General features: G+C 37.4%; 1 protein-coding gene across 3 annotated transcripts in view; it reads right to left on the minus strand.

Annotated features, from left to right (window-relative positions):
• The window catches only part of LOC145988767 (uncharacterized), a 58,615-nt gene extending 44,725 nt beyond the window's left edge, over window positions 1-13,890 (minus strand). For all 3 annotated transcript variants that reach the window (XM_083123943.1, XM_083123942.1, XM_083123944.1), the window contains exons 1-2: window positions 13,784-13,890; window positions 4,120-4,327 (exon numbers count right to left, since the gene is read on the minus strand). In XM_083123943.1, coding sequence (XP_082980069.1) covers window positions 4,120-4,305 — 186 coding nt within the window. In that variant the 5' untranslated portion in view covers window positions 4,306-4,327; window positions 13,784-13,890. The remainder of the gene's footprint in view (window positions 1-4,119; window positions 4,328-13,783) is intronic.
• Between the last annotated feature and the right edge of the window lie 13,191 nt (window positions 13,891-27,081).

Here is a 27,081-nt window from a genome sequence, read left to right on the forward strand (position 1 = left end):
CATGAGTTAACAGACGTAAATTGCAATCAAACCATGTAGAAATTGCATTTGTAGCATGATGAAATCACAATAAAACAAAAGGAACTTGGGCCTATGGGTGTGACAAGCAAGACCCACGCACTTATCGTAGAGGTGATTTACAATTTATTAATAGATTAGGACGGCTATTTGGTCTAGGAATTAATTTGTGCACCTGGACAAGAGATGGCGTAACAAGCGTATCGTCCCACAGTTCCACGTATCCACACATGCGTTGAAAACTCCTGTCAACGCACATTGTTCCTAGTATAGGGCAGTTGATTGACACGTCAACAACAGAATTTTGTAGTCAACTGAACATGGCGCAGTTCGTGCCAGATAAAGTGTTTTTGCGGGGTAGTCTGCTTCATTACTTTAACATGCAGAAAAGTGCTACCGAAAGTCATCGTATTTTGGTGGAAGTGTATGGTGGCCATGCGCAAGCTGAGCGAACATGTCAGAAGTAGTTTGCACGGCTTAGAAGTGGTGATTTCGGCCTGGAAGACCAAGATCGACCTGGACAGCAAAAAAAATTTGAAGACGAAGAATTGAGAGCATTGCTCGATCAGGATTCGTGACAAACGCAGGAAGAACTTAAAGAAGCATTAGGCGTTGATCAAACAACAGTTTCCAAACACCTCAAAGCCATGGGAATGATTCAAAAGATGTCACATTGGGTTCCACATGAATTGAAAGACGGAGACGTTGAAAGACGAAAAACCATTTGTGAATTGCTGCTTCAAAGACAGAAAAGAAAGGGGTTTTTGCATCGCATTGTTATTGGCGATGAGAAGTGGATCCAATACGAAAACCCGAAATGAAAAAAGGCCTGGGTGAAGCCAGGTGAACCAGGTCCATCACAACCGAAACGAGATATTCACTGTGCAAAGGTTATGCTGTGCATATGGTGGGATATGAAAGGTGTGGTGTACTATGAGCTGCTGCAACCGGGTGAAACTATTAATGGAGAACGATATCGACGACAATTAATGCGTTTGAAGCAAGCTCTGGCCAGGAAACGACAAGAATGGGAGAACAGACATGATAAACTTATTTTTCAACATGATAACGCTCGCCCACATGTCGCAAAACCGGTCAAAAGCTATTTAGAAAATGTCGGATGGGAAGTTTTACCCCACCCGCCGTATTCACCAGACGTTGCTCCTTCGGACTACTACTTGTTCGATTGCATGAATAACGATTTGATTGGACAGCGGTTCACTTCTTCAGAAGATATCGAAAAATGGGTCTCTGGCTGGATCGCTTCAAAGGATGAGGACTTCTTTCGCCACGGAATCCATAACTTGCCTGACAGATGGGCGAAAGTGGTGGCTCGCGATGGACAATATTTTTCTTAAGGTATTTATGTATTTTGTGTTTGAACTACAGCTTCAATGTGTGCGTAACAACCGCACAAATTAATTCCTAGACCAAATATTAATAATAATGATGGCCAGGGCTCGAAAAATCCCGGTCACAAGGTCACCATGGCAACTAAAAATTTCAGGCTGGTGACTGATCTTATGCTGTAATATGTATGAAATTTTGATGATTCTAAGTTCAAATTGCAGTACAGTGTAAGTTAGCAAATTATTTTCTTTTTTAAAATCAACGTTGTGAACATTCCAGTGTGTCAGTAATAATTTTTTACTCTTTGTCCCCCAACACCCCATTTCCTGTTTTCTCGAATGATGTAGCGATGTTTTGAATAACATGATGCTCAACTTCTTATACAGTGTGTTTCAAAAGTTGCACAACCCAAGCTTTGAAAATGTATATCATTAAAACCGTAAGAGATATTTACACCAGGTTTTCTGCATTATAAAGACTCATCCATTGAGATATTTTTCAATGTTTAAAATTATCAGTTTTCCCCATACAGAAAATTTAGATAAATTAATAACTTACTGAAGGCAGCCTTAAATTTTTTCCAGAAATGCACTTTTGAATGAGAAAAATACGTAAGGGTCATAATTAGATGTCTGATGACTGATGCCATGTCAATCTGTCATTTGCGACCAATATTGCTCATGTGCAACATTTGATGGATTTTTTATTGGCAATTTTATGGGTTGAGTGAAAAAAAGCCATTTTTGGGACATATATGGCAATGCTAGCAGGTCGAAATATTGTCAACAGATGCATGCCATATGTGTGTAAGTATTGGATATACATTTACGTGAAAAATCATAAACGAAGATTTTTGTGCCGAAATTGGACTCTTGAGAGAATCCTAGTCTGCCTCTGGTTACACTGAATTCTCTTCGCTCCCTTTCGACATTACTATACCTGTTCTTTTAATTGATTCAGCATGGCATACTCTCTGGAGCAGCGCGTGTGCATTGCTGAAGAGTATTTTACTACTCATTCTTACACTCATGTGCAAGAGGTTTTCCAAGAAAAATTACCTGCTTCTGCTGTACCTCACAAAGTAACTGTTTTACGACTAGTCAAACACCAACAAATGATCGCACAAATTGTTAAGAGTTGGTATTATTATTGAAGATTAGGCACACACAGGAGATGTACTACGTAGAAATTTTCAGCAAAAAATGCAGGTTCGAACACGGGTCTCTGATATACTATGCCATTGCTCTAACCACTAAGCTACCGAGCCAGCCTGGCTTCGCCTGATTTTTCGCTGTCGCTGTTTTACCTGCGTGGAATCTTCTCTGCCAGTGCTACGGCAACGGGATCTGTTGCCTTTGAAACACAGTAGACTTGACATAGTCTGGTTCCTCCCAGCGTAGAGATGTTAATGCATTTTTCGCTGAAAATTTCTACATAGTACATTTCCTGTGTGTGCCTGATCTTCAATAATTAACATCTCTACGTTGGGAGGAACCAGGCAACGTCAAAGTCTACAGTGTTTCAAAGGCAACAGATCCCGTTGTGGTAGTACTGGCAGAGAAGATTCCACGCAGGTAAAACAGTGACAGCGAAAAATCAGGCGAGGCCAAGCCGGCTCAGTAGCTCAGTGGTTAGAGCAATGACACGGTATATCAGAGACTAATGTTCGAGTCCTGGTCGAACTTGCATTTTTCGCTGAAAATTTCTACGTTGGTATATATTGTTGAAAATCAATTCTCAGATGTTTTCAGCAAATTAACAATATTTTTTAAAATAATGTAATTGCTTTTATTTGGATACATATTAACATACATTTATTAACCCAGTGATAGCGTACATGATTAGTTTAGTGCAGAAAACCTGGTGTAAATACCTCTTTCGGTTTTCATGATATACATTATCAAAGTTTGGGTTGTGCGACTTTTGAAACACTGTGTAGTATGCACAATTGCTAGTAGGTAGTTTCCTGGCGCCTGATTTTCAGAGCTGGCACCTAGCTTTGAAGAAAATTTTTTCGAGCACTGGTGATAGCCAAAGCTTGAAAAATCCTGGCTGCCATGGCGACTAAAAATTTCAGTCTGGCGAATGAGCTTTTGCTGTAATATCGCTGTTTTTCAAGTTTGCATGTACGATTCTAAGTTCAAATTGCAGTACAGCGTAAGTTAACAAATGATTTTTTTTATCAACGTTGTGAACATTCCATAGAATCAGTAACAATTCCTTACTCTTGTCCCCCAACCCCCAATTTCATGCTTTCTCACATGATTTAGCGATGTTTTGAATACGGTGATGCTCAGCTTCTTATAGCATGCACAATTGCCAGTAGGTGGTTTCCTGGCACCTGACGCCTAGCTCTGAAGAATTTTCGAGCACTGGTGATAGCATTTACATGTTATTCTACGATATCTGGAGTGTTTTTCGTGTATAATGAAAATTGTTTAAAAAAGATGTGGTAACAGTGTTCCGAGATGCAAGGAATTGGTTGTGCCATGGCCACAATTCGGGGCCATATATCTCACTTAATTGTTGTTTCCACATGTTAAAATGAATTGGAAAAAAGAAAGTCTGAATTTTTTAGGGTGTGCCTTGGTCACAAGCCCAGAAAATGGCAAACATTTAACGGAAAAAAAAATAAAAAATGAAAGGCGAAAAAAAATTTAAAATTAATTCTCACTGACAAATAAATTCATGTAATTGAAAGAAATATTAAACTACAGATCAATGAACTTTTTTATGGATTGAAATACATACCAAAGCATCACAGATGAGCATATTGTTTTCCAAAGTCCACTTAAAAGGACCTTCTACTGTTCCATCTTGTTTTACAGAGCTTTTGCCTTTCATCAGCAACTTCAGTTGAGCCTTGCAATATTCATATTTTCTGCTCACATAATAACGCTGGCATGTATCCATAATATTTGTTATCGATGTCATCATGGATGAGCAGTTTCAAACCAACCTGGAAGTAATTAAGCATAACATTTTTTGCACTTCACACACATACTGGAAGTAATTAAGCATAACATTTTTTGCACTTCACACACATACTTATCTCACTCTTTATGACATATATCCTTAAAAAAAGAGTAATAATATATTACCAACACTCATTAAATCACACTAATTATTTTTCAGTTTTACCATAAAGAATGGTCATCTCAAAGTTCCATGTATCCACAGAACAGGCAGTACCTGTTGACCATACTGATATAAAACAAATTATATTATTGTGTAACACCAGTCAGGGCCCTGGGTCCCTTGACCCCCTGGGAGCGAATTTACAATACCGGAAGTATCTTCAATTGCTTTCAAATTCGGCATACTCACTAATTTTGGCCTCGTAATCATGAATCTGCAGTTAAAATTTGGCGGTCACGTCTAGAAATTGCAAAATAAGTCGAAAAAAGTGGGTCCGTGAACGGAGTAAACACCCTTGATTTATGAAGAAAACAACTATTTTTTTTGCAATGAATAGCATTTCAAAACTATGTTTATGATGACCCTTAATTTCAACTATGCTTGCCTAACCTAACCTTACCGTGAAAAACATGTTTTCCACCTTTATGCAAGATGCCATTTTCTCATGCAATTCAACGCTCCATGCAACAGGTCTCACTTATTGCACAGCACTTGAGCAACATTGGTAGCAAGACCGTTGTGCAGAAAGGAAGACTTTTTCTTATCAGAAAACATGGTTTCCATGTTAGTGTATGGAGAATCATAGCTGTAATTGAAAAGGTTATTTTGCAATTTCTAGACGTGACCGCCAATTTTTAACTGCAGATTCATGATTACGAGGCCAAAATTAGAGAGTATGACGAATTTGAAAGCAATTGGAGATACTTCCGGTATTGTAAATTCATACCGCCCCCTGTACCACCATTAAGAAATGAAAAATTTGCATACTTTATGAAGGTTTCTGTTCCTTTTTGCTAGCAGAGATGTGTTTAGGTGAAGTAAGGTACTCCTGTTGCCTTAGCCTGAAACAGCACGGTCCAAAGGTTTCATGCATGTAACACCAAACACTACATTCCAAATCAACATAAAACAAAATATTAATGACAAAAGCCAATAAATCTAGTGAATATTATTTTATATTAAAATGTAATATAAAGTAAATCAAACATGAAGGCAGGGAAACTTAAAAAAACAACAACATAGAAGTGATGGAGTATTAGATTTATTTATGTTTATAATTTTACAAGGTTAGGTTCGGAGTGCGAAGTTTGGTTCTCATTGTCACTTGCACGTATATTTTTTTTCTTTTTGACTACAACGAGTTTGTACCAATAAAAAACTAAAGTACCTTGAGGTTTTACACTTACACAGGACATATTTTTGGATCAAATATCTGTTATTGTTGTTCCCATGGTCTGAAACACTTTACATTATATAAAACATCAAAAGCTATTTATATATTACAAAAGAATTTGACAATTCTTGAGGGGGTACAGTCAGTTAAGGACCCAGGTGTCTAAGCAAGGGGGATAGATGTGATAGACGGTAGTCAGTCAGTTTCTCTGTCGCTCACACATTTCCTCTCCTGGTGCAGGAAAAAGAGAATAGTGTGACTTATTCACTCATCTAACAGCTCGTGGGTCACCTTAAAGGGAATATTTGAGGTATGCAAATATTTTTTACATGCAAGCAGGCAGGCCTTGGCCCTCAAAGAAGGGTTGAGGATCGGAGTTTAGATTTTGGCTAAGAATTCCATGGCTTACGTTTGTTAGAATGTATGCAATGCGAGCAAAAAATTACACAAAAGTAAAACTAATAATATTGTGCCTTACCTTCTCGGAGATTACCTTACAGGACACCTGTATCCTTTTCACCTCAGGAAGTACAAATTCTCGTGCCAAAAAAATACAAAAAAAAAAAAACTGTAACAGTTAGTTATATCAGAGACACATTTCTTTACCTTTTTTATCCCCAACCTGAATCCTCAACTTACGAGATGACAATGCGGTACCATGTTTGGCACCTAAAGTTTTTTATTTTATTTACCTGATGAAGGAAGTAGTACAGACTTCCGAAACGTCCTTTTGAACCATTTCTACTCACTCACGTAAGTCATTTATTTATTTTTATCTGTATTGATAGTGAGTAAAACGGACCATTGTAAAATGTCTTTCTTCACTTGTACAGAAGAAACTACAGCCCAAGTTCCTTTTGTTTTCTTGCGATTTCATCGTGCTACGAATGCAATTTTTACATGGTTCGATTTCGATGTACGTCTGTTAACACATACTGCGGAGTTTTAGCGATTACTTAAGATTTTGTTCAATATATGCTTTCGTGGCTAGGTTAAGCAGGTTAGGTTTGGTTCCCTTAGCACAAAAATAAAGTCCCTAAATGCATTCTACTAAGGTTCTGATTTACTTCTACATTCATTCCAACACTTCTACGATATTTACTGTCGCTTGTCAATGGAGAATATCTAGTCCATGAGAAGTGCATAAGGTAATTTTCAAGTTGTTTTTTTTTCAACATAAATAATCTTTTGAGTCCAAACCGTGCTCATTACTTTAAGGAAGGTTCAAATTTCGTGTGACAATGATTTCCAAAATTCTACGATAATTAGTCTTTGTGCTAGGAGAAATCATAAAACAATCGGAACCGTTACCGAAACTAGTTACGGAAATGAGTTTCTCTAAGGTTTCCAACGTTCGTCGAGGTATTTTCTTTCATCGTGGAATCTATTTGACCGGGAAATCATGTATTTTTCAAGAGAAATATCTCACCGACGCACAAGTGCCATTGCTTTCGCTACGTGAACCGGATGCTGCATACGTTTGATGACGTAACCCCTGTCCGTGTTTCCAACCCCCCTTTTTTTAACTATGCTTGCCTAACCTAACCTTATCGAAAATGGTTCGTGGGGCTATCCATCTACTACCCGTGCATAATGCACAATTTGCACACGTGACGAACACGATAGTAGGTATTTTTCGGTGAAGGTTGGAAACACTGCATACCAACAACTATAGTCAACCTCTGCTTGCTATATTGTGCATTACGGAAGCAAAAAAGGAATAACAAAAACTACTCTCTATGTGAAAAATTGTGTTTGTTTTCATGTAAAAAGCATAAAGGCACCTTGAACAATGTTCCACAATGCACAATTGGTAAGTACGAACCACGCAAAACACAAAATATCCGATTTTAATGTGTGTCTGATATAACAAACTATTACCAAAAAACCTAATTCGTAATTTTAAAAAATACGGGGAAAATGGCAACTGACTTTAGGTTGGAGGTGAGGCAACAGGGGGACTGAATGTATGCATGCCGGCTCAAACCCGCACAGCAATTTCTTAAGAAATCTATATAGTAACAGTTTAGTATATCGGAAACACATTAAAATCGGATATTTTGTGTTTCGCATGGTTCATACTTACCAATTGTGTATTGTGGAACGTAGTTCAAGGTGCCATTATGCTTTTACACAAAAACAAACACAATTTTTCACATACAGTAGAGTGATTTCTTTGATTCCTTTCCTCGCTTCCGTAACACACAATATGGCAGCCACATCTTGACTCTTGTGGGTATGCAGTGTTTCCAACCTTCTTCAAAGAAAAATTCATACCATCGTGTTCGTCACCGGTAGAAATTGAACATTATGCACGGGTAGCTGACTGATAGCCTGGGTAGCTGACGGATAGCCTCACAAACCATTATGCATGGTAGCTGACGGATTGCTCCACGAACCATTTCCGATAAGGTTAGGTTAGGTTAGGCAAGCATAGTGAAAAAAAAAGGGGTTGGAAACACTGACAGGGGGTTACGTCATGAAACGTACACTGCATCCGGTTTAGGTACGGGAGGCAAATGAAAACAATGGTAATTGTGCGGCGATGAGATACTTGTCTTGAAAAATACATGATGTCCCGGTCAAATATATTCCACGATGAAAGAAAATACCTCGACGAACATTGTAAACCTTCAACAAACTCATTTCCGTAAGTACTTTCTTCTGTAAAAATGAAGATTTTAGATATACTAAACTGTTACCATAAGAAAGTACTTAAGCAAATCATTTTCTTTAGCGTTGTTGAAGTTCGGGAATGTAGTTTTGATCCATTTTAATGCGAAATCATGTGTTTATCTGCGAAAATATCTCTCCGACACGTTATTGCTGCTGCCGCCATTGCTTACTGCACGTGAGCACAAAGTTCCGTGTGTTACATGACGTACCCCAGTACCATACCTTACGGGAAATGGTTTGTGGGGCTAAAGTCAATGGTTTGCGAGGTATTAGCATAATTTCAAATCCGGGCACGAAAGTAGGTATTTTTTGTTGAACAAGGTTGCAACACTGCATAAATCGACAAAACACTCGCACAACACGCGATGAACCAGTACGCTATCGCCATAATGTGTGTTACAGAATCGAAATAACAAATAACAGTAAGTACTCGTAAATGTAAAAAATAGACATTATTTTAGTTAGAAATTCATTATTACACCTAAAGAAATGTTCCGCAATGCAGAATAGTACGTTAGCAATGTAAAAAAGTGCGAAATAAATTATTTATAGGTTTTTCACCTATACGAAAGTAGTACTGAAATAACCACAAAACAGTATGTGCAGACCACATAGCCATTACTAGATGCAGGTTTGTAAAGATTGCTTTAATTATATCGAAAATGATATTTCAATATAGAAAATGATATAGTTTTTCTTGTATGTACGCATTGCTTGCATTATAGAATTATTTTCCTGTAGTTTACGGTTATTACAAGCATAAGAAAACAGTTTTTCTTTGTGACGTTTCAGGAGAACACACGCTCCTTTCATCAGACATTTATTTTCATTTTGACTAAAGATACAGTTATAACAATGGTTAGTAATTTTTTTAAACAAAAAGAATCTGTTATATAATGGATGTTGTCAATGTTACATTGTTGTAATATAGCAACTTAACTGTGAAAAAACAGTCTCTTTTATTTTTATTTCAGATTTTTTAAAATTATGAATCCAAAATATCATCAGGTAATTCAAATTCATCATTGTTTTCACAAAGTCTCTTGATGTTTTCTGTTACATTAAATTTTAAAGATGGTGGCTTACTCCATTTGTGAAAGAGAAAACTCCATACTGGATCTATGTTACCATTTTCATTATTTAATTTATTCCAGTGTTCTTCTGCAATGAACGAAGCTTCCCAGACATTCAACTCTGTGTTTCCCGTTAATCTTTTTAAAACCCTTCTCTTTTTAATCAAATGCTTCTCTTCGATGATATGAGTTGACAAACCTGTTCTTGGGTTTAGGTTTATAATGTCCAAATCGTGTTCGTGCCATCTTATTGCCATTTTCCTTGCTGTTTGTCCCACATAATCTTTTGAACATGAACAACTTATATTATATATTCCTGTGGTTTCCACATCTGGTAGAGAGTTTCTCATTTTGAATTCATTAAATGTACATTCCAAACTTCTTGGTGATTTAAAAACAATTTTGAAATTAAAACTTCTAAAAATTTTTGCAATTTTATGTGAGAATCCCTTGTGGAATGGGATGCACACAAATTTCTTTTCAACAGATTTTTCATCTTTGTCTGCATTTCTCTTTTCCGTTAGTTTTCTTGCAACTTGTTTTTTGATTTGGTTTATTCTGTTAGTGTGAAAGCCATTTTCTTTTGCTATATTAAAGAGCCTTTCTTCTTCATTTTTGATATCCTCATTATTAGAACATAGTCTTTGTGCTCTCAGAAAAAAATTTAAAAATATGTTATCCATTGTTATACGCGAATGTTCTGATTTGGCATGGATGTATTTTTCCCCCGCTAATTTTTTCCTATGGACTGATGTTTGAATTGTTGAGTCAGTTGTCTTAATTTGCAGATCTTGCAAATTAGCGGGGGAAAAATTAATCCATGCCAAATCAGAACATTCGCGTATAACAATGGATAACATATTTTTAAATTTTTAGAAGTTTTAATTTCAAAATTGTTTTTAAATCACCAAGAAGTTTGGAATGTACATTTAATGAATGAGAAACTCTCTACCAGATGTGGAAACCACAGGAATATATAATATAAGTTGTTCATGTTCAAAAGATTATGTGGGACAAACAGCAAGGAAAATGGCAATAAGATGGCACGAACACGATTTGGACATTATAAATCTAAACCCAAGAACAGGTTTGTCAACTCATATCATCGAAGAGAAGCATTTGATTAAAAAGAGAAGGGTTTTAAAAAGATTAACGGGAAACACAGAGTTGAATGTCTGGGAAGCTTCGTTCATTGCAGAAGAACACTGGAATAAATTAAATAATGAAAATGGTAACATAGATCCAGTATGGAGTTTTCTCTTTCACAAATGGAGTAAGCCACCATCTTTAAAATTTAATGTAACAGAAAACATCAAGAGACTTTGTGAAAACAATGATGAATTTGAATTACCTGATGATATTTTGGATTCATAATTTTAAAAAATCTGAAATAAAAATAAAAGAGACTGTTTTTTCACAGTTAAGTTGCTATATTACAACAATGTAACATTGACAACATCCATTATATAACAGATTCTTTTTGTTTAAAAAAATTACTAACCATTGTTATAACTGTATCTTTAGTCAAAATGAAAATAAATGTCTGATGAAAGGAGCGTGTGTTCTCCTGAAACGTCACAAAGAAAAACTGTTTTCTTATGCTTGTAATAACCGTAAACTACAGGAAAATAAGAAAATGATATTTCAACAATAAATGTGAATGACATTATGGGAAAACTGCCGGAGCCTATCCTAATGCAAGAGGGGTGACACTTGATAACAAAATTTCCTGGTCCTGTTAACACACTGGAAAAAAAGTAATTTTCTGTATAACATTATTGCCAGTGAACTTGCATTAGACATATAATTTCCTTGTGATATGAAGCTACTATCTAATGTGTGAAAACGTTTTTCTGATTATTTTTATTTTTGGAACTGACATTATGTTGTTTTGTTTACTACAGAGTGACCTGAGAAGTCTGGAAATGTTAATTTATGTTGTTCAACTACATTTACACTATGTTCAACCATTGAAAACTATGTTATTTACCTTTAACATATTGTGTTTCGTCTGTATTACTTCATTATTTGTTCATAGACACAGAGGCCACAAGTGGGGAAAATGGGTGGCCATAAGTATATTTAAGTGGCCATAACTGAAGAATAGTGTCAAGTTTGGTTAATATTTTTAAAACTTTTTTCTGACTAACTTGTTAATGCTTAGTTATAATGTACAGACTTTGTAAGCCATCAGTAAAATTATTATCATGTTAAAAGTTGGGTAACAGTTTCATACATCGGAGACACATTTCTTCAATTTTACACAAGAAACTACTTACGGAAATGAGTTTCTCCAAGGTTTACAATGTTCGTCGAGGTATTTTCTTTCATCGTGGAATATATTTGACCGGGAAATCATGTATTTTTCAAGAGAAATATCTCACCGATGCACAATTGCCATTGCTTTAATTTGCTAGCCCTACGACAACAGGATGCTGCGTAAGTTTGATGACGTAAGCCCCTGTCATTGTTTCAACCCCCCCCCCCTTTTTTACTATGCTTGCCTAACGTAACCAAAGCTAACCTTATCGGAAATGGTTCGTGGGGCTGTACGTGAGGCTATCCATGAATGGTGTCTAAGGCTATCCGTCAGCTACCCATGCATAATGTATAATTTCCACCGGTGACGAACACAATAGTAGGTATTTTTCGGTGAAGAAGGTTGAAACACTGCATACCCACAACGTGAGTCAAGATGTGCCCGCCATATTGTGTGTTCCGGAAGTGAAGAAAGGAAAAAAAAAAAAGCACTCAGAATGTGAAAAATTGAGTTTGTTTTTGTGTAAAAAGCATAATGGCACCTTGAACTATGTTCCGCAATAAACAATTGGTAAGTACGAACCATGCGAAACACAAAATATGAGATTTTAAGGTGTCTCCGATCTATGAAACTTGTACCCAGGCTACATTCACCTGGAAGTAAATGCATGCAAGAGCTTCCGTGCATCGGTCACACATTTACATCAAAAAACAGTTTGTGCGGCATTTTTCGGTTAATAAGTTTGGAAACACTGCATATCAGCTGACGATAGACAACGTGAGTCAAGATTTACCTGCCATATTGTAACGAACACGAATTAGCAACGAACAATAAACACTTGTAATGTGAAAAATTATCCTTTTTTAAGTGAAAAAAGCAAAATCCCACGTTCAAAAATGTTCCGCTATGCATAACAGGGTAAATTTCTCGTATCGGACAAACGGCTGAAATTTGCTAGTCCATTTAATTTGAATATTCGTAGTTACGTATTCTGCATTGAGAAACATTGCTGAAGGTGGCATTTCGCTCATTTCACGAAAATAAGCTCTATTTGTAACATATCAAGTAAGTTTTCTTAGTTTCTTTTTTGCCTTCGGTAACACGCAACATGGTGGTCACAGTTTCACTACCGTACTCGGATTGCAGTGTTTCCACCCCACTGCATCCAAAAATTACATACGTAGCCCCACGAACCATTTTCCCCTCGCTTAAATTTTTTTTGACGGTAAATCATGTAATTTCACTCCGATGCACGAAAGCTGTTCCCATGATGTCTGTCTACTACGTGAACCAAATTTTTGCGTGCGTTAATGATGTAACAACCAGCCAGTGTTTCCAAATATGCAGTTTTGTAACTGTGTAACAGTTGTAGAACGTAAATAAACGTGTGTTACTGTTCATAATTTCAGATTACGAACTTGAGACAACATGACGTGCACAGGATGCGTGGTGAAATTGCACGGCGTTGAAGATCCAGTAGAATTTGTAATTCACCATGGAATTGTGAAGGAATTGGAATGTCCAAAAAAATAAATTATCTTCACTTTTTCTAATTTTAAAAAACAATTTTAACTGTTTGCCTAACCTAACAGAACCTAACCTAACATGGCCGTGCATGGTTCGTGGGGCTATTTATGAATGGTTCGTGGGGTTTTCGAACCCGAAAAAAAATATTTTTCTAATTTTAAAAAACAATTTTAACTATGTTTGCCTAATCTAATGGTTCGTGCATTTTTCGAACTTGGAAAGAAATACAAAATCAGTAACACGAAAGTAGGTAGTTTTCTATGAAGAAGGTTGCAACACTTCATAACCACTGATCATGGATAACGCTAGTCAAGATTTCTCCGCCATATCACGTGTAACGAAAGCGAAAGCGAACAAAAAAATACTCGATGTCTAAAATTGAGATTATTTGCGTGGAAAAAACGAAATGCCACCTTCAAAAATCCTTAGGAATGCAAAATACGTAAGTATCAATGTGAAAAATAAGGGAATTAGAGACGTTTGGTGGTTACTGAAATTTTACCTTATGACTTCTCTGCATATACCAATCTACAAGATTTATATTACGCATAACAGACTCATACATACCTAAGAATATCTGTAATGCAAATGAGAAATACAAAGGACAGGAAGAAAAACTGTTTCGCAGAAGACCGCTGCCGAGACGTCACTTCCGCAAAACCAACGAATCATCGCCGAGTATTATGTGATGTTGCAAGAAGAAAAAAGTACAGCACTGTAGTCATACAACCATACAACATGGTTGCTTGACCATTTTTAAAAAAGTTTATTTTTTGTGTGGTGTGAGCCTCATATGTTGACAGTTCAGAACGACTGTTATTTTGTTTTTTACTATCACCGATTTGAAGATGGCGGGCATTTTTTTATCATGGCGTGCGCCATTTTCTCCATTCGTAAGCATCTGCGGCAACTTTTTTATCTCAGCTCTGGTAAGTCCTACGACAATGAGACAAAATCTGTGATGTTAAGCACATTATAGACTACAAGTATATTTCTGTGTAATTTTCTAAATATTATTCCTTCATAATAAATTTTAAGGTCAAAATTGTGTATTTTAATCGCTCAAAATGACATTTTCGAACATTTTTGGGGGGGGGGGGAAAGGCAGTTTGTTTGACACTTGAAATTTTTGTGTAAGTACCTGTGTACAATCAACAGCAAATGAATTAGGAGAAAAAAGATTTTCTCGACAAAAAATGAGTTGGCAATGCTGCGAACACCGAGGCAATCTTGATAAGAAGCTTGAGGAGCGTCGAGCTAACTTTCCTGAAAAGCACAACTCAACTCCAGTATCGAAGGTCATGCTACACGTGGATTGGCAACTTTCGGGAGCAATCTGTCTGTCTACACAATTCTCCCCAAATGCCTGTTTGAAGATGAACCTTCTGCTCGCATTTTATTTTTCAAATGTAGTTCTGACGTTGTAGTCATTTTACAATTATTTGTATTTGTTCTTATTTTGCTTTGCTTTTATGTCACCTTTACAATTAATCGAAACTATGAAGATGGATGATAATGAGATTAAATTGATGAAGAGACACTTAAAAAAGAGATTGCCAGACCAGGACTCGAACCCGGAACCTAAAGCGGATAAGGTGGGGTGACCGTCAATAACTCCCGGCCATGAACTGGAGTATAAAATTTTTAATTTCTCAGGAGTATTTTTTGTTCTGTTCATGACTAATACCTGCTTTCGGACACTTAATTTATAAGTGCCACACTTCGTTCGGTGGGGACAAGCCACGTATTGTTTGAGAGGAGGGACACATCTCGTTCATATACTAGATACAATCATGGACTATACTTGAAATGTGACGTGCTAAACAATACTTTCGGAGATCAGTTGGACATAGCAATTTTGATATACAAGTTGCATTTTCTCTACTTATTCATTATGCCTCATAGATAATCTCGCAACAACGCAAAATGTTTTAATTGACTCGAATTCACAATGACTAATATATACTGGACCTACATATTTTAAATGCAAAATCTAGGTGACGAAAATATGCCTCAACACGAAATGAAAATGCAATATTCATTCAATACACTAAAAAAGCTAACCAAAGCAGACTTTTAACAACACTACCCACGTAACGTTTCCATCCTCTAACAGGGTTTTTGTTGGAGTAAGATTCACATGGCGTAATAGGATTATCATTCACTACAAAGCAATAGCTATAAACATGAGATAAACCTGAAATGAGGGGTTAGAATTCACAATAAGAGAAGTGCAGCAGGTAAAACAAAACACATATGTAAGGAAGAGGTGTGTAAGTGTAAGTTTCTATGTGAAAATTGACTGAGTGGTAGCACTAGACGGTTTTACTTCAAGGATCCTAGGTTCGAATACCGGTCTGGGCATTGGTGTTGTTTCTGAATGTTCTATTTATTTTATCTTCACTCATCTTCATCGTCACGATTGCCCGAAAGTGGAAGAAGAGCGACGCTAAATAAAAATAAAAAATATGTGAAAATTAGAAGGTTAATTAAGAGCTGATAGGTAAAATATACTCTATGAGCGATGTTCGATAGAAGTTCTGTTAAGATGTCAAACCTGTAAGAAGCAAATAGCGAAGTTGTGTGAAGGATTGAAGATAAGCTTCGATAAGATGGTCGTCTGGATTGCCTCGAGCTGAACCAGTAAATGGGCGATGTTTAATCCCCAAGGCCATTCTGCAAAACGAATGCCAAAAGAGGTTCGTGTGTGGATTTGGTCAGCATGAAATTGTTGGGTGATGATAACTGAATGGTATTTTTTCTGTTTTCGTTATTTTACGTTGCTTTTCTACCTCTGGATCTTGAATGACGAATAAATTAATTTGGTGAACTGATAAACACAAAAAAGCCAACCCCGTGGCTAATTGGTTAGCGCACGCGCTTCGAAGTAAGGTGAAGATGTGTCATTGTCTGCATCCCACTTCCATCTATCACATCTTCAACCTTCATCATTGCGATTATCCGAGACTGGTAGAACAGTGACGTGAAATAACAAAAATATCACCCTCGGTGTCGATTTCAAAGTTTGAAGTATTGCTGTCTTTGCATTCAATAGCGGCTCTAGATTGTGACAGTGATGTGAAATACTTCTGATTTTATAAGAAATAGTAAAACGAGAAGAGTGATAGATAATCCTCTATTTTCAATTTTCTCTAAAACTATTTTCCCCGACTGTGGTGATAATGAATTCTATGTAGTATGAGAAATATACTTTAAAGTAATTTATACTAATTTATGCTTATGCAACTGATTAAGAGAGCCTCCACGATGGCGCAAAGAAATCGTCGCCGCATTGTAATCAAGGAGTTCTCGGTTCGATGCCCGGTGGAGGCACATAGTGATTCGGATTCTAGTTTAAACTGTAGATCTCGTCCCGGTTTGCCTATTTGTGCATAAAACTCAGACTCAGAATGATTAAAGACTTTTCGAAATATTCTGTCTGTATCGGAATGGCAACTTTCTTCAGAACGAAAATGAATTCGTAAAGCAATAATACGCACAACCCCTCTAATTACCCACTGCCATTCAACACGCTACTATTCGTAAATTCAGAATTATTATTTTAGGGTTCAAATTCTGGCATCTGAAAGAGGGACACTTGGCCCCAAAAGTTTCAGGTTTGTTAACATTTACTAGTGAAGGATATTTTTATTAAACTCCTGGGACCTGAGGAACAAAAATATAGATATTTTAAAATGATTTCTCAAATTAAATGTAGAAATTATGCAGCACACTAGCCCAGGGACGCTATAGCTTATTCATAGGATGGAAAAATTGTCATTTCCTGGTCTCAGCATGGAGTTCTATCTCTGCAGTGTTTCCTTATCAATTTAATGTAATTATCATCCATCCTCATAGTTGCGACAAATTATAAATGTGTCATGGTAAAAACAAAGCAAAATAAGAAAAAAAATATTGTAACATTACTGCAATGTCAGAACTACGTTGGCAAAAAAAAGTGAACACCAGATCATTTTCAAACAGGCATTTGGGGAGAACTGTGTAGAGGTAGGCAGACAACATACTCCCGAAAGTTGCCAATCGACATGACCTTCGGTACTGAAGTTGTGCTTTGAGAAAACTTTGCTTGAAGCTCCTCAAGCGTCTTATCGCAAATGCCTCGGTGTTCGCAGCATTGCCAACTCATTTTTCGTCGAGAAAATCTTTTTTCTCCTAATTCATTTGCTGTTGATTGTACCAATAGAGTATGTCAAAATTATTTGAAGCTTGAGACTTTAATATTTGTTTTTCTACAGGGTCATAAACATGTACTTTTTGTTAAAAAAAATCCAAGTTCAGGGTTAAATATCTCTGGTGGTCAGTTGTTTAAAAATCTGAAATTTGTACACAATACAGTACTCCATGATAAGTAACTTCAGTAAACAATTTGAGTTTGAGATTCAATTTGTTTAAGAGATACAAAACTCGTGAAAAATTCAATATTTTGCATTAAATATGGTATGCCTAATTTCATTTCTTATTAACATTTTTGTTTTAAAATTCTGCAAACTGTAATTTGGAATGTCAATGAACAACATTAAAATCCTGAAATGGATCTGCAATAAAGTATAGGGGCTATATACGAGGGCGTGCTGAAAAGTAAAGCTTCCTATGTTTTTATTTTCTGTGCTACCTTGTAAACGCATTTTGGATTTTGAGCAACCATACATTGCACTTATAAGACTTTCACGCTTCTCCATTGAAGGTTTCAAACTTCTATCGCTAGGGGGTGCTGAACTATAGCGAGGAAAATGGCAGCATGTAACCATGCAATGTTGGTGAAGCGCCTGAAGTAGCGTGCAGTGATCGAGTTTATAACCGCAGAAAATGTGCTACAAATTGACATTCATCTGAGACTGAACGCATTTTATGGGGATGAATGCGTAGACATCAGTACTGAGCGATCTTGAGTTTATCATGCTCTTAAAGAAAACCCCAGCTGAAGAAATCTCAGCTATGTGAGAGAATGGAATGAAAGGCCGCGAACTGCAACTGATGGAGGTCATCGGAATCGTGTTCAGCTTGGGTTTTCTTTACGAGCATGAACAGCCCAAGATCGCACAGTACTTTATATATACTTTATTGCAGATCCATTTCAGGATTGTAATGATGTTAATTGACATTCCAAATTACAGTTTGCAGAATTTTAACACAAAATGTTAATAAGAAATGAAATTAGGCATACCATATTTAATGCAAAATATTGAATTTTTCACGAGTTTTGTATCTCTTAAACCAATTGAATCCCAAACTCAAATTTTTTACTGAAGTTACTTATCATGGAGTACTGTATTGTGTACAAATTTCAGATTTTTGAACAACTGCCCACCAGAGATATTTAACCCTGAACTTTCAATTTTTTAACAAAAAGTACATGTTTATGACCCTGTAGAAAAACAAATGTTAAAGTCTCAAGCTTCAAATAATTTTGACATACTCAATTGGTACACAGGTACTTGTACAAAAATTCAAGTATCAAACAAACTGCCTTCCCCCCCCTCCCCAAAAAGAAATGTTCGAAAATGTCATTTTGAGCGATTAAAATACACAATTTGACCTTAAAATTTATTATGAAGGAATAATATTTAGAAAATTACACAGAAATATAATTGTAGCCTATAATGTGCTTAACATCACAGATTTTGTCTCATTGTCGTAGGACTTACCAGAGCTGAGATAAAAAAGTTGCCGCTGATTCTTACGAATAGAGAAAATGACGCACGCCATGATAAAAAAAATGCCCGCCATCTTAAAATCGGTGATAGTAAAAATAAAATAACAGTGGTTCTGAACTGTCAACATATGAGGCTCACACCACACAAAAAATAAACTTTTTTTAAAAATGGTCAAGCAACCATGTTGTATGACTTCATATGGATTGACCCCTGTTTGTATGTGAAGTCCATTCGACGCTCTGCTGTAGCGAAGTGGCCAATTACAGACTCAAAAAATGTATCTTGTTGTTTTAGTTCACTCAGCAGTCTTGATTCAATTGATATAAGCGCAAGATTAGAAAGACGATTTTGTCCGCATGTTTCTCAGTTAGGTCTTAATCCTTTTCATTGCTGAAAACGATCGTTCCACGGTAGCTGTCGTTACCGGTATTGTAGAGATCAAGGAGGTTAGTATGAGAAGCTGTGGCATTGCCTTCCCAACAGGCGTTGCGCTTAGATAAAGTAGCAGCTGGTGAGGAGATTTGTCTGCAAATTCATCAGAAGAATAGGCTACGACCAACTCATTTTTCAACAGAACTTCATCAAAGAAACGACCGTAGCTTGCAATTAGGGTCTTGGAGTGTTCCGAAGGAAATTGATGTTTATATGTGAAATTTGGATGTGTCCAAAAGGCTCAAAAATGAAATGCTATTGTAGCCCTGAAATCTGGTCTGAATCTGTTGACAGGGCCTGATTAACCTATGGGCAACTGGGGCAATTGCCCTGGGTCCCCCACCAAAAGGAAGCTGTGAAGAGCCTCCACCAAAAAATATTTTAACCAGCTGGCTATGCTTGTGAAAAATTACATAGGAAATTGTATTTTAAAAATAAAAGAAAAACTTCAATATTATGTCTACACTTTTCTGGATCCACCTCTCGCCTAGTGAACATTTCAGAGTGAAAAGTTTTCTACCAGTGATTGATCAAATCACCTCATCACTCGCAGACAGGATTTTTCCCTATGAAACTGTCGCAGAGAGGTTCAGTATTCTAAATGAGCTTGAGAGCATCTACGAGGAGGATCTGGAACCCTCGCTAGAGAATGAGCTGATACAGATCTGACCATTATTATTGATACAACAGTGAATTACAACACTCAAGTGGCAAACTAACGAATCAGGAAGACCCTAGCCATCATTCTTGCTTGTTTATGTAATCCTCTCAGAGAGAACTGAAGGGAAGGGGTAAGTTTAAAATGCAATTTTTACCTTCACTGATAACGCACAATTATAGGCACCTACATTAGGTATATTTTTTATCATTTTCTGATTCATAAACACTTGAAATTATACAACAAATTTATTTCTCTGACACGCCCTTTATGCGAAACAGACCTCCCTTCTTAGAATATATTCTAGGTGAGTGATATCTCTCTCTTTCTCTTTCTATACAGTTTGTAGAATCCCCCCACTCCAATGGACATTCCTTAAGAAGAACAATGATAATAAATACAAATGTTTAAGTCGCAGTAGCTCAGGTCAACCTCCGTGGCGGAGTGGTTAGCACAACACACTGTATGTCAGGAGTCCCGGATTATAGTTCGTTTCAGACATGGATGTTTATGTTTGTTCCAATGAGAATACAGAAAACAGAAAATTGAGAAGATGTGGATAACGGGTGGATACTACCTCATAGGGTATTCCTATATAAAAAAAAGTAGTTTGGGTGCCTGACTACCATGTGAGAAACCCCAGGTTCATGGACGTCCGCAGACATTTTCCAGGGAGGGGCAAGAAAGGTATTTTTTCCAGGGGGGGGGGGGGAAACAAGGCACATTTTCCCCAATAATAGCGTTGTTCCATGAACAAACATTGCTTAAATTTGAATTTATCAAATTCATGCAATAATTAACACACTTGCAGGTTGTATCAATCCCACTGACTTGTGTGTGTGTGTGTGGGGGGGGGGGGTGTTTGTGTGTGTGCATGCATGGGTGTGTGTGTGTGGACGTGGTGAGTGCAACAGTCAGAGGATGTGTGAGAACATGGAGGAGGTTGATGAAGAGTACGAGGAAGCTGCTGACGAAATAGAAACAAAAAAGAGGGCATGCTGGGTTAAAGACTGGGTGTGTCATAGAGATCAGCTGGGAGCTTCGTCTATAATACTGCGGGAACTTGCCAAGGAGGATACTCTGGAATACAAGAGAATTATGAGAATGAGTGTGGGGCAATTTAACGAACTGTGTAATTTAATTGAACATAAAATATCAAAAACAGATACGCTAATGAGAAACACAGTTTCTGCCCATCCAAAACTAGAGGTTGCCTTACGATTTTTAGCTACTGATGACAGTTACCAAACTCTAGCAATCATGTTTCGAATACCAGCCAACACCATTTCTAGTTTTATGCCGGAGAAGTACTTACAGCAATAACGACAGCATTACAAAAATATATGAATGTAAGATCTCACAAGTTATTGCTTGCTAACTTGTTAATTTATAGTATAGGGTAGTAGAAAAATCAAGACTGGGCCTGTCTTTTGTATCATTTAATAAACATTTGTAAAAAGAGTAGCAAATTCTTAATAAGACTGATGAGTTGAAAGTAAATAAGTGCAGAAATGTGCATATCTTTTGGGGGTTGTCACTCGCAACAACTATGCTAACCATAAAAGAGGTGATTCAACAAAAAATATCAATTTTCATCAGTACAATTTATTATTAAATGTAATGTTAATTATAATTATTTTTTAAAGTACACAAAACAAAATTTGTTTGTCAGGTAATGTAAATGTCTGTAAGCAAAATCTCCTTCAGCTATAAATTCGTTTTGAATACTATCGTCGTCATCAGAATTACCGACGTAGGACGAGGCTCCATACGAGGGTTACTATTTATATTTTGAGCCTTGGCAACACTGATTGAAGTTAGGCGCGATTTGACGTTTGCACGGAATCGTCTGGCATTATTGACCATAACGTACTTCAAATGTTTTGTCAATAGCTTCATTTGTGTTGTTTATGTTGCCTTGGAGATTGCGCGACAACAATAAAATGGAATTAACTCGTGAACATTTTCGTGCGATGATTTTTTACGATTTTCGACGTGGATTATCACGACAAGAGTGCATCGATCAACTTACTTCCACATTTGGCGATGAAGCCCCATCCTTTGCCACTGTGAAACGCTGGTACAACGAATTTAATCGCGGCCGCCATTCGCTCACCGACGAGATTCGCGAAGGTCGTCCAAAATCAGTTGTTGTTCAAGAAAACATTGATGCTGTGCAAAACCTAATACTGCAAGACCGTCATGTGACATACTGTGAGATTGAGGCAACCATAGGCATTAGTTCCACCAGCATATATAAAATATTACATGATCATTTAGCTGTGCGAAAGGTATGTTCTCGTTGGATCCCACACAATTTGACAAAAACTCAAAAAGACGCTCGCGTCAATTGGTGCAAACAAATGCTCAATAAATACAATCGTGGTACTTCAAAATACGTATATAAGATTGTAACAGGTGACGAATCATGGATATATGCATATGAGCCGGAACGTAAACAGCAGTCGACTGTATGGATGTTTCAAGATGAACCCAATCCAACAAAAGTTGTTCGCGCTCGAAGCACATCGAAACAAATGGTCGCCTGTTTTTTTTCGGGAAAACTGGTCATGTGACAACTGTGCCTTTAGAGGAACGTAGAACGGTCAACTCTGAATGGTACACAACAATTTGTTTGCCAGAGGTCTTCGGTCAAATACGGAAAACAAACAAACGCCGTCGGATCATTCTTCATCAAGACAATGCCAGCTGTCACACATCTCGTCTAACAAACGACTTTATGAACAGTCAAAAAATCGAATTGATGGGTCATCCGCCGTACAGTCCTGATTTGGCACCCAATGACTTCTTCTTGTTCCCGAATGTCAAGAATAAATTGCGTGGACAACGATTTTCGTCGGCGGAAGACGCCGTTGATGCGTTCAAAAACCATATTATGGAGGTGTCTCAAGAAGATTGGAAAAACTGCTTTGACAAATGGTTCGAACGAATGCAAAAGTGTATTGACCATAAAGGAGAATACTTGGAAAAACAATAAAGCAGTTTTCAATGCCAAATTCCTGTTTTTTCATTGTTAGGCTCAAAATATAAATAGTGACCCTCGTATAACATCGGAGAAGGTGAAGGTCGTGGGATTCCAACAATTGCAATCTCTCTTTTGTTAGCATAGATTGAATTTTGTCCTGGCAAGTAAGTCGGTTCCTCTTGGGAAGGTCCCTCAACTGAGCTGCAACATATTTTCCAAATACGTCAACCTCGTCGGGCTGGACTTTGTTTGAAGTTGACGGGCCTCTCAGTTATTTTTTGTAATTTTGCAATCGCACCCTCAACTTTAGATAACTTGCTTACACGCCGTTTTTTGGTATTAGGTGTGTGAAAAGTAGGCACAACTGGGGGTTGTGATGAGTCCTCTTCAATCGATTTGTCGACATTCTGTTCACTTTCAACAGTTTGATTTTCAGATTCGCCAATTTCTTCATCCATCCCATCATCTTTAGCGCTGGTAGCTGGTGTAACCTGAAATTAAAAGACAACCAATAATTTACCGAACTCACAACTCTCTATGTTTGTGTAAATGTGTTTGTACGCACTTGCAAATTTTAGTTTGTAACGAATATTTGTTTTTTAGGTTCCGCAAACATCGGAGGAATGGGTGGAAATACAACAAAATTTTGAAACCAAATTGCATTTTCCTCTATGTTGTGGTGCTATTGACGGAAAGCATGTTGCCATAAAACGCCCGCCTGAGAGTTGCTCTGAGTTTTACAACTACAAAGGAAGTTACAGCGTTATACTTTTGGCATTGGTAGATGTTGATCAGGGGCGGCGCCAGAAATTTTCGACCGGGTGGGCAGAAGTTCCATATTGATGATTAGGGTGGGCAGTATAAATTTAAGACCACATATATGTGGACGTAAGACGTATATGTATCTCCCTCTCACACTCCCGATTTTCTTCTTGCTTCTTCCCCCTTTCCTTTTCTTGTTTTCCTCTTTATTCTTTTCTAATCTATTCTCGCAACTTGTTCCATTTCCTTTCGCGTTGTCTCTGATGGACACAATTATTTCAACGAAGTGTTTATCCATGCGCAGCCATACATTCACAGTCACATTCTTTCATACATGTTAATATAATGAAATAAATGTGAATTAGGTTTAAGCTTGTGTTGCAAGACATATTGCCCTTCGAGGGAAAAAAAAATACAAGGCACATACTTGATTTTATGTATTCGGCGACAATGATAGAAAGTGCGAAGGTAGACAATCGCGATGTTTTTCGTAATTTAAATACATGTTCCTGAGCATAGTATTTTCATCGTATGAGTTTTTGACCGAAATAGTTTTCTTACTCTTTTCTTAGCTTGCAAAGTTTGTACAACTCACAAATCTATCTGAATGTTTGTAGTAGGGGCGATTGGGTGCCAATATTTGAGGGGCAAGGGCAATATACTTTATTTTGGTAGAAAAGGCTTAGCATAAAGAGGTCATAGTGCGGGGGCAAAAAATGGCAAAATGTGCCGGGTGGAACTGCATCCCCCACCTCCCGCTCCCCCTAATCGTCGCCAATGAATGTTTGGATTAAAATTAACGTCTTATTAGGAATGATTTAAAACACACATGGAAAACCAATTCTTTGTTCATTATCCATGAAGTATTCCTAGGCTAATGAAAGGCTATTTTGACAAAATATCACCCATAAGAAATAAACAGGTAAGATTGAAAAATCTGTTCAGAATTGAAGAGATTATTAGCTAAGTTGATATTCGTTTTCTGAACTAAGGCATGTTACTCATGCGGGAGAAGCAATACATGTATGGTTACATGAACATATTTTTTGAGGTTACAAAATGATTTAGGACACAAGGAATTCATCGAAGTTGATCACCGTACCAGGAATCATCCATCTATTTTTCATAGATGACTTGGGTTCAGGCGCGGTTGGCTGTATAGCGCAAATGTGCAGTGAACCCCCAGTAATATACAAAATAAACAATAACTGAGAAGTTCATAAGCGTAGAGTGGCAAATTCTCTTAGTGAGAAGGAGAAACCGCGGGCCAGAGCCACTCAGCTCCCCTCTAGTTCCGTTTCGTGCAAAGTCTTCGCTGAACCTCCGCAAGCCAACCCCTACCATGCTAAAAGCTTAGGACGGCTAGCAGAAGCTCGACGCGTACATATGGCGAAAATACATGCAGTCTGAGACTGGAGGAAGGCCGTCTCGTCAAAACGGACATGCGCAGTTCGTAGGATCACCAGGGAGCTGGAGTGAATCACGCTCTTCTCTCTTCCAGTGTTGCACTATGTGTTTCAATTTGAATTCATTTGGCATTCTCTTTGTATTTTTATATTTTACAAGACTTATTAGATTAATGAAGAGGGTGTAATATAAATGTAGAGGTAACACCGAACGAAAGCTAGAAGTAAAGATGATGGGACAAATAAGATAAATATGATAAAAAACAACTTGCCTACACATTCAGAGTTTTCATCTTTAAGATGGAAACACTTCAGGTGGAAGGAGCCAAAAAGTCAAAAATAGCGCGAGGGCGAGGGGTTGCTTATCGGACAAGACTTAAACAACCTTTTGGTCTTCTTACGTCAGACTAAATGCTTTCGTTGACATGTTAGGCTTTTTAGGTTTAGTTGTCTTAGAATATATACACTCAATTTTCGGGGCTTACCGTGCTTGACCAAAAATGTAATATTTGCTATTTATTCAAGCCTAACCTAACAATGAAGGCATTTCGCACTTACGTCAGAACACGACCAAAAAGTTGTTTGGGTTTCGTGCGATCAGTTATACTCTAGCGCGAGAGGGTGTTCGAAGGGACGCGCGCATTTAACTTTGTTACGTGTCATTGTCTCCATACTTGTTAGTTTGTTTTGAAGTGCAAGGCTGGTGATTGAAATATATATGGCATAGTGATACGTTGAGTGAAGTGAGGTGGATTGTGTATTGGAAGGAGTGTAGTTGTTGCTGTGCGAGAAGTTAACATATTGCATAGAATAGAATCTAATCGCTTTGATTTAGCGATATACTTTCGAATAGTTATATAAGAATTATCTTGTAATCAAGGGGTCTTGGGTTCGATTACTGATACATACTCATTTTAGCAGGCAGAGATTTGTATTTTTTAACTGTAGGTTGAGGATCCAGTTCCAATAATATAGTCTATTTGACAGTGGTGGGACCAGAAAAGAGTTGGCAAGAGTGGAAGAGGTAAAATTGAGGCGAGAATATTTTCTGAATTCTGAGATACCCCTAAATACAATACCATACGAAAATCTTAAAATAAAATGATCGCCCCCTACCCACACACTCCTTGGTGCTGTCACTGTTATCTGAACATAAATCAAATTAACTTTGTCAGTAATCTACCGGCCAAAATTTGATAATTTTCCCAGTACTATCTCTACGAACAAAAGCGTGTAGTGTCTCAAAAGGTTTAGATAAGTCCACTTTGCATAATTTTTGTGAACCCCCAGGAAAATTATGCACGAGCCGCGCCTGCTTGGGTTGTATGGCATGACCATTTCGAACACATTAGAATGTCAGCCTCTGTCCTGTACAGCATACCCTGCAAACTTTATTCTTGCAGGGCAACGAGTCGCTGGTGCCTGGAACCACAGTCGAAGTAATAACACAGGTAATAATTTATGGGGGTTTGTATTTTGAGTGTCCGTATGTGTTTGTTTTTTCCCCTTCGTCAATTCCATCTAATCACCATTGAACCTTATCGTCGTCATTATCAAAATTAGCTGAAAGATGACTTAAAATAAAACAAATCATCCACAACTTACTCTTCCAAAAATGGAGTTTCATTACTACATACCACTTCGAAAGTTGAGGTGGTAGTTTCTACTAATGAGACACGTTGCACAGTGTTCATTAGTAGATCAAGGCATCTAATTCCGTGAACAATGGCGTTGTTTTCCAAAAGTCTCCAATATTTGTCTCAGGCAATACACACTCTTAAAATAGACGCATCTTCTGTGGTGGTAAAATGACACGTTTGTTGCGAGTTCTTTCTGTATATTTTTCTCCAATGGCATAACGTTGTCGCATTATAATGAAGAAGTTCTGTGTTCAACTCCCCCCCCCCCCTCCTCTGATGGAAGCACAATGCATACTGGTTCGGAGT

Source organism: Lepisma saccharinum, chromosome 6 (genome assembly GCF_977018435.1).
Source record: "Lepisma saccharinum chromosome 6, izLepSacc3.1, whole genome shotgun sequence".
Lineage (NCBI taxonomy): Eukaryota > Metazoa > Arthropoda > Insecta > Zygentoma > Lepismatidae > Lepisma > Lepisma saccharinum.